Source organism: Arachis ipaensis, chromosome B5 (assembly GCF_059453495.1).
Source record: "Arachis ipaensis isolate K30076 ecotype BB chromosome B5, ASM5945349v1, whole genome shotgun sequence".
Lineage (NCBI taxonomy): Eukaryota > Viridiplantae > Streptophyta > Magnoliopsida > Fabales > Fabaceae > Arachis > Arachis ipaensis.
Genome location: NC_142440.1, coordinates 38,498,750 through 38,507,833, shown reverse-complemented (window position 1 = coordinate 38,507,833; position 9,084 = coordinate 38,498,750). Strand labels below are relative to the sequence as shown.

At 38.0% G+C, this 9,084-nt stretch overlaps 1 protein-coding gene and 1 non-coding gene across 2 annotated transcripts; both read right to left on the bottom strand.

Annotated features, from left to right (window-relative positions):
• Nucleotides 1–1,951: 1,951 nt before the first annotated feature.
• On the bottom strand, nt 1,952–3,636 carry LOC107640533 (uncharacterized). Its single transcript, XM_016344048.1, has 2 exons — nt 3,292–3,636; nt 1,952–3,118 (listed from the first exon to the last, which is right to left on the bottom strand). The coding sequence occupies exons 1-2, from the start codon at nt 3,634–3,636 to the stop codon at nt 1,952–1,954; spliced, it is 1,512 nt and encodes a 503-aa protein (XP_016199534.1).
• Nucleotides 3,637–7,370: 3,734 nt separating this feature from the next.
• Nucleotides 7,371–7,478, bottom strand: LOC148563900 (small nucleolar RNA R71). The gene has a single exon (XR_015884651.1). It is a non-coding gene; the product is annotated as a small nucleolar RNA R71 (small nucleolar RNA).
• Nucleotides 7,479–9,084: the final 1,606 nt, after the last annotated feature.

The following is a 9,084-nucleotide window of genomic DNA, read 5'->3' as shown; positions in this document are numbered from 1 at the left end:
TGCTAATGTTTAAGTGTGGGGAGGTTGATAAACCACTATTTCATAGTTTATCTTGTGCTCAATTGAGTGGTATTTATCAAGTCTTTGCCCACTTATTCATACTAATCGCATGTTTTACATTTTCCTTCCTGATTTTGTGCTATGATTGAAACCATGCTTCTTTGGCCTTATAATTGCTAATATTAATCCTCTCTTATTACCATTTGATGCTGTGATATGTATGTTAAGTGTTTTTAGAGATTACAGGGCAGGAATGGCTTAGAGGATGGAAAGGAAGCATGCAAAAGTGGAAGGAATACAAGAAGTTAAAGGAACTGCAAAGCTGTCAGCCTGACCCTCTCGCACTAAAACGACCATAACTTGAGCTACAGAGGTCCAAATGATGCGGTTCCAGTTACGTTGCAAAGCTAACATCCGGGGCTTCAATTTGATATATAATTTGCTATAGTAGGCAATGCGAATGCGTGCTCCACACGGATGCGTCGCAGTGACGAAAATTAGCGTGGCAGATTTCATCCCCAGCAATTTCTGGGTTATTTCTGACCCAGTTTTCGGCCCAGAAGACACATATTAGAGGCTATAAAGTGGGGGAGTCCATCCATTCACAATATACGACATTCATAATTCACTTTTCATATTTTAGATGTAGTTTTAGAGAGAGAGAGGCTCTCTCCTCTCTCTTAGGATTTAGGATTATGATTCCTCTTAAAGGATTTAGGATTTCTTATTATTTCAACTTACAATTTCTTCTGAGTTCCAGGTTCAATGTTCCTTTTATTTATTTTCTCGATTTAGTTTATGAACTCTTTATGTTTAAATTGATTTTTTATTTAATATAATTTGAGGTATTTTCAGATCTATGATTTGTTTCTTTTATTTATGATATAAATAATTTGGATTTTTCTCCTTTTCGCTTTGGTTGAGTAATTAGAGACTCTTGAGTTATCAAACTCTTTTGTTGACTGATAATTGGAAGTTGCTAATTGACTTGAATTCCACTAACTCTAGTCTTTCTTTGGGAATTGACTAGGACTTGAGGATTCAAATTGATCTATCCACTCACCTTCACAGTTGGAGGTTGACTAAGTGGGAGCAACGAGCAATTCTCATCACATCTGATAAGGATAACTGGGATAGGAATTCTAACTCTCATACCTTGCCAAGAGATTTTATTAATTATCAATTTATTTTTCTTGTCATTTAAATTATGTGCTCCTTATTTTAAAAACCCAAAATTCTACCTTTTCCATAGCCAATAATAAATCATACCTCCCTGCAATTCTTTGAGAAGACGACCCGAGGTTTAAATACTTCGGTTATAAATTTTATTGGGTTTTGTTACTTGTGACAACCAAATTTTTGTAAGAAAGGAATTCTTGTCGGTCTAGAAGCTATACTTACAACGCGAATTTATTGTGAAAATTCTAGATCGCGCGAGAGTTTCGCTCTTTCAACACTCCTTCGCCCACTCCCTCCACCTCCAGCCAAAGCCCATTTTCTGTAGCACGATGTCCACAAAGCTCCATTTAACCCGATCATAAGCCTTCTGAAAGTCTAGTTTGATGATTGTCGCTTTCTTTCTTCGCGTCTTTAGCCATTGCACTGTTTCGCATGCAATAAGTGCCCCATCATGTATCTTCCGACCCTTCACAAAGGCGCTCTGCGTCTCCCCTACTAGACCTGGCATGACTGTTCTCATTCTCCTAACCATCACTTTTGAAATCACTTTGTACACACAACCTACCATATTGATCGGCCGGAGGTCCTTAATCTCCTTGGCTCTAATGTACTTAGGTGCAAGGGCTACCCAAGTAATATTGGAATCAGAAGGGAACCTTGAAGATCGAAAGAAATCTTGGACCGCTTCGGTAAACTCTACACCAATCTCATCCCAGCACCTCTTTACGAAGTTCATGTTATACCCATCATTTCCTGGTCCTTTGGATGACTCTCAATCCCAAACATCCTCTCTAATCTCCTCTGATGTCGGTATTCTCTCCAAAGCTATCGACTCCTCTTCATCAATCCTGTTTACCAGTCCGTCCCTAAAACCCACCACTGGTGACCTCTCCTGGTGATACAAGTCTTTATAGAAATCTCTGATAGCGATCTTGATCCGAGCTTGATTTCTTACCAACCTTCCGTTAATTAGCAGGGCATCAATTCTATTTTTTCTCCTTCTTGCCGATGCCAAGTTATGGAAGTACCTAGTGTTTTTATCCATATCCTTCGCATGCTTGGAGCGCGACATCTGCTTCCAGTGTATTTCTTTTCTCACATACCACTGCTTGCAACTGCTTACTAATGCCTTCCTTCTAGCCTCCGTTGTATCATCATAAACTCCATCTCCTGCCAACTCATCTATCTTCCTGATCTCCTCCTCAAATTGCTGAATCTTTTTATCTATATCGCCAAATTTGTCCTTATGCCATATTCCCAAAGGCACCATAAGAGCCTTCAGCTTATTAGTGAATTGCCTCTCACCAAGATTCCTCCATTCCTCTCTGACCATTCTTAGGAAACCTTCATGTGTAAACCAGGAATCTAGGCTTCGAAAAGGACGCGGGCCACCTCTGTACATGGTATTCTGAACTATAATTGGACAGTAATCTGACAGCCCTCTTGGACCCCCTTTTAGTCGAACCTCTGGAAACTCCTCCGTCCATTCAACACTGACTAGGACTCTATCAATACGACTGCACGAGCGGCCTCTAAACCATGTATATTTGCAATCACTCAAAGGTAGGTCCATTAGCTGCATATCTTGTACCCAATTCTTGAAATCTTCTGCTGACGCGGTTAATCTGTCCTGACCTTTCCTCTCCTCAACATGTATAACCTCATTAAAGTCACCCATATAGCATATCGGGACTTGAAATAATCCAGCTACAAAACTCAGTTCCTCCCATACAGCAAGTTTTCCTGTTTTATTATGAGCACCATATACCAAACAGAAAGCACAACGAAATTTATTTTTCAAAAGGACTCCTTCTACACATATCCATCTTTCCCCTTTGTAACAGTTATTCATTCTGAACAACATGTCGTCCCACATTAACAGGAGGCCCCCAGACATGCCGTCCGATCCTACAAACTCCCATCCCACAGCATCGCTCCCCTAAATTCGTATTACATCAAATTTAGTCACAACTTGCATTTTAGACTCAACCAAACCCAACATATTCAGTTTATGTTTCTTTTTCAGCTCTTTAACCATACTCAGCTTTCCAATCCCTCCTAACCTCCTAACATTCCAAGAGCTAAAAATCATAATAAAATATTATTACACACCTTTTTAAAATTTTTTGGTCTGCATCTTCGAGCCTTTTCTTTTTGCTTTGCCAACCTTCTCTTTTCAGCTAGCGCTTCATTTTGTTCTTGTAAAATTGTCATTAGATCATCCTCTTCATTGTATTGCACTGCACTGGATTCAACTGCCAGCTCCCATGCCCTTTTATTTTCGAGCATCTGTTCATCCCTGTTCATCACCTTCATGCCGCAATTCTCCTGTTGTAAAGAGCCTTTATCGCCACAATTCTCACCTCTGTCCCCAGCAACCTGTTGTCCATCTCCATTATCAATGTCTTCCCCATTCTCACCACTTCCCTCCTCAAGTCTAGCAGTAGCCAGTGTCATGTCGTCCCCTAGTAGTGAGTCTTTACCATTTTCAAATGAGTTTGTGTGTTTTTCTGTAATTTCAGGTATTTTCTGGCTGAAATTGAGGGACCTGAGCAAAAGTCTGAGTCAGAGGCTGAGAAAGGACTGCAGATGCTGTTGGATTCTGATCCTCCTACACTCGAAATGGATTTTCTAGAGCTACAGAATCTCAATTAGCGCTCTCTCAAATGCGTTGGAAAGTACACATCTTGGGCTTTCCATCAATATATAATAGTCTATACTTTGTCCGAGATTTGATGGCACAAACTGGCGTTCAACGCCAGCCAAAGACCTTTTTCTGGCGTAAAACGCCCAAACTGGCACCAGAATTGGAGTTAAACGCCCAAACTGGCATCCAAGCTGGCGTTTAACTCCAGAAAAGACCTATGCACGTGTAAAACTCAATGCTCAGCCCAAGCACATACCAAGTGGGCCCCAGAAATGGATTTCTGCACTTAGTTACTCAATTTCTGTAATCCTTAGTAACTAATTTAGTATAAATACTAGTATTTCCTATTGTATATATATCTTTGGACTTTTAGGCTTATGCCATTTTTCACATTTGGAGGCTGGCCATTCGGCCATGCCTAGACCTTTTTCTCTTATGTATTTTCTACGATGGAGTTTATACACCTCATAGATAAAGGTGCGGAGCTCTGCTGTTCTTCATGAATTAATGCCAGTACTATTGTTTCTCTTTCAATTCACGCTTACTTCTTCTCCAATATATACTCTCGTACTTAATTCAGTTAAGTCAGAATGAAGGGGTGGCCAGTGACAATCACCCACTATCTTCGTTACTTACTTAGCCAAGATCCACGTGCCTGACAACCAAGCGGTCTACATGATGTTCAATGTAGTCATTGGACGATAGCCAGAGTATAATCTCTTGGGTCTCTGATCCATGGATTTGACTTGCCTCTCCTGACAGTAGAGCATTCGAATCCATGAGATTAGAACCTTTGTGGTAGAGGCTAGAACCAATTGGCAGCATTCCTAAGATCCGGAAAGTCTAAACCTTGTCTGTGGTATTCCGGGTAGGATCTGGGACGGGATGACTGTGACGAGCTTCAAAATCACGAATGTTGGGCGCAGTGACAGTGTGCAAAAGGATAGAGAGATCCTATTCTGACACAAGTGAGAACCGACAGATGATCAGCCGTGCGGTAGCTGTGCATAGTATTTTTCATCCAAGACGAGAGATCCGACATTTGATTAGCCGTACAAAAACCGTACCTGGACCATTTTCACTGAGAGGACGGATGGTAGCCATTGACAACAGTGATCTACTAACATACAGCTTGCCATGGAAGGGAGCACGCATGATTGGATGAAGACAATAGGAAAGGAGAGGTTCAGAAGCAACAAAGCATCTCTAAACGCTAATCTGAAATTCCCACCAATGAATTACATAAGTATCTTTATTTTAATTTAAGTTTTATTTATCTTTCAATTATCAAAACTCATAACTAATTGAATCTGCCTGACTAAGATTTACAGGATGACCATAGCTTGCTTCAAGCCGACAATCTCCTTGGAATCGACCCTTACTCGCATAAGGTTTTATTACTTGGACGACCCAGTGCACTTGCTGGTTAGTTGTACCGGAGTTGTGAAAAGTGTGATCACAATTCCGTGCACCAAGTTTTTGGCACCATTGCCGAGGATTTTTCGAGTTTGAACAACTGACGGTTCATCTTGTTGCTTAGATTGGGTACTTTTATTTTATGTTTAAGCTTTTTATTTTTATTTTCGAAAAAAATATAAAAAAATTTTGTGTTTCTTGTTTGAGTCTAGTGTCAAATTTTAAGTTTGGTGTCAACTGCATGTTTTTAATTTTTCTTATATTTTCGAAAATTCATGCATTGTGTTCTTCTTTGATCTTCAAGTTGTTCTTGATGATTTTCCTTGTTTAATCTTTAATTTTTCTTGTTTTATATCTTTTCTTATTTTCTTGTGCATTTTCGAATTGTTAGTGTCCCTAGTACAAAAGTTCTTAAGTTTGGTGTCTTGCATGTCTTTCTTTTCTTAAAAATTTTCAAAAAAACATGTTCTTGATGTTCATAATTATCTTCAAAGTGTTCTTGGTGTTCATCTTGGCATTCAAAGTGTTCTTGCATGCATTATTTGTTTTGATCTTAAATTTTTATGTTTTGTTTTATTTTGTTATTTTTCTCTCTCCTCAATAAAATTCAAAAGTAAAAAAATTATCTTTTTCTTATTCTTCTCATATTTTTCAAAATTTTGAGTTGACTTGGTCAAAAATTTTTAAAATTTAGTTGTTTCTTGTTAATCAAGTCAAAATTTCAATTTAAAAACTTTATCTTTTTAAATCTTTTTTAAAATCAAATCTTTTTCATTTTTCTTTTAATGTTTTCGAAAATTTTAAAACTAATTTTTCAAAATCTTTTTCTTAATTTTATTTCATATTTTCGAAAATCCTTGCTAAGAATAATGTTTTGATTGAAAATTTTCAAGTTTGCTACTTTTTTGTTAAGAAAGGTTCAATCTTTAAATTCTAGAATCATATCTTTTAGTTTCTTGTTAGTCAAGTCATCAACTTTAATTTTAAAAATCAAATCTTTTTAATTTCTTTTTCAATTCTTTTTCAAAATAAATTCAATCATATCTTTTTAAAATTTTAATTTCAAAATCTTTTTCTAACTTCTTATCTTTTCAAAATTTATTTTCAAATCTTTTTCAACTAACTACTTGAATTGTTTGTTTTAATTTAAAAAAAAAGTTTACTATTTCTTATCTTTTTCAAAACCACCTAACTACTTTTCCACTTCTAATTTTTAAAAATCACTAACCACTCTTTTAAAATTCTTTTTAATTAACTAATTGTTTTAAATTCTAATTTTATTTTATTTCTTTTAATATTTTCGAACACTAACTAAATAATTAAAATAAAAATAAAAATATTTTTCTTTTCCCTCTTCTTAAAATTCGAATACTCTCTCTCTCTCTCATCTCTTTCTATTTATTTATTTAATTACTAACACTTCTCTTCTACCCATAATTCGAACCCCTCTCTCTTCTCTCTGTTCGAATTACTCATCTCCTCTCTCTTCTCATTCTTCTATTCTTCTATTCTTATACTCACATAAAGGAATCTCTATAATGTGACATAGAGGATTCCCATTCTCTCTTTGTTCTCTTCTTTTTCATATGAGCAGGAGCAAGGATAAGGACATTCTTGTTGAAGCTGATCTTGAACCTGAAATGACTCTGAAGAGGAAGCTAAGAGAAGCTAAAGCATAACACTCCGAAGAGGACCTTACAGAAAATTTTGAAAAAGAAGCAGACATGGCATCCGAACCCAACAACAATGGTGGAGATGCAAGGAAGATGCTTGGTGACTTTACTGCACCAACTTCCAACTTCTATGGAAGAAGCATCTCAATTCCTGCAATTGGAGCAAACAACTTTAAGCTTAAGCCTTAATTAGTATCTCTAATGCAGCAGAATTGTAAGTTTCATGGACTTCCATTAGAAGATCCTCATCCGTTCTTAGCTGAATTCTTACAAATCTGTGACACTGTTAAGACCAATGGGGTTAATCCCGAGGTCTACAGACTTCTGCTTTTCCCCTTTGCTGTAAGAGACAGAGCTAGGATATGTTGGACTCACAACCTAAAGAAAGCCTGAACTCTTGGAAAAAGTTGGTCAATGCTTTCTTGGCCAAATTCTTTCCACCTCAAAAGATGAGTAAGCTTAGAGTGGAAGTCCAAACCTTCAGACAGAAGGAAGGTGAATCCCTCTATGAAGCTTGGGAAAGATACAAGCAATTGATCAGAAGGTGTCCTTCTGACATGCTTTCAGAATGGAGCATCTTATGTATATTCTATGATGGTCTGTTTGAATTGTCCAAGATGTTATTGGACCACTCTGTTGGTGGATCTCTTCATCTGAAGAAAACACCTACAGAAGCCCAGAAACTCATTGCAATGGTTACAAATAACCAGTTCATGTATACTTCTGAAAGAAATCCTGTGAATAATGGGATGACTCAGAAGAAAGGAATTCTTGAGATTGATACTCTGAATGCCATATTGGCTCAGAATAAAATATTAACTCAGCAAGTCAATATGATTTCTCAGAATCTGACTGGAATGCAAGCTGCATCCAGTAGTACTAAAAAAGCCTCATCTGAAGGAGAAACTTATGACCCTGAGAATCCTGCAATGGAAGAGGTGAATTACATGGGAGAATCCTATGGAAACACCTATAATCCTTCATGGAGAAATCATCCAAATTTCTCATAGAAGGATAAATAGAAGCCTCAACAAGGCTTCAATAATAATAATGGTGGGAGAAATAGGTTTGGCAATAGCAAGCCTTTTCCCTCATGTTCTCAGCAACAGACAGAGAATTCTAAGCAGAGCCTACCATAGTCTCTGATCTATCTAAGACCACTCTCAGTTTCATGGCTGAAACAAGGTCCTCCATCAGAAATTTGGAGGCACAAGTAGGTCAGCTGAGTAAAAGAGTTACTGAAACTCCTCCTAATACTCTCCCAAGCAGTACAGAAGAGAATCCCAAAAGAGAGTGCAAGGCCATAACTATATCCAAAGTGGCCGAACCTGGAGAGAGTAAAAAGGCAGTGATTTCCAGTGAGGAAGACCTTGTTGGACGTCCACTGACCACTAAGGAGTTCCCTAATGAGGAACCAAATGAATCTGAGGCTCATACAGAGACCATAGAGATTCCACTAAACTTACTGTTGCCATTCATGAGCTCTGATGAGTATTCTTCCTCTGAAGAGGATGAAGATATTATTGAAGAGCAAGTTGCTCGGTATCTAGGAGTAATCATGAAGATGAATGCCAAGTTATTTGGTAATGAGACTTGGGAGGATAAACCTCTATTGCTTATCAATGAACTGAATACCTTGGTTCAGCAGAAATTACCTCAGAAGAAACCGGATCCTGGAAGGTTCTTAATACCTTGTACCATAGGCACCATGACCTTTGAGAAGGCTCTATGTGACCTGGGGTCAGGTATAAACCTAATGCCACTCTCTGTAATGGAAAAACTAGGGATCTTTGAGGTACAAGCTGCAAGAATCTCATTAAAGATGGCAGACAAATCAATGAAACAGGCTTATGGACTTGTAGAGGATGTCTTAGTGAAGGTTGAAGGCCTTTACATCCCTGCTGACTTCATAATCCTAGACACTAGCAAGGATGAGGATGAATGCATCATCCTTGAAAGGCTCTTCGTAGCCACAGCAAGAGCTGTGATTGATGTGGGTAGAGGAGAGTTAGTCCTTCAAATGAATGAGGACTACCTTGTGTTTAAGGCTCAATGATCTTCCTCTGTAACCCTGGAGAGGATGCATGAAAAGCTTCTCTCAATACAGAGTCAAGCAGAGCCCCCACATTCAAACTCTAAGTTTGGTGTTGGGAGGCCACCATCATGCTC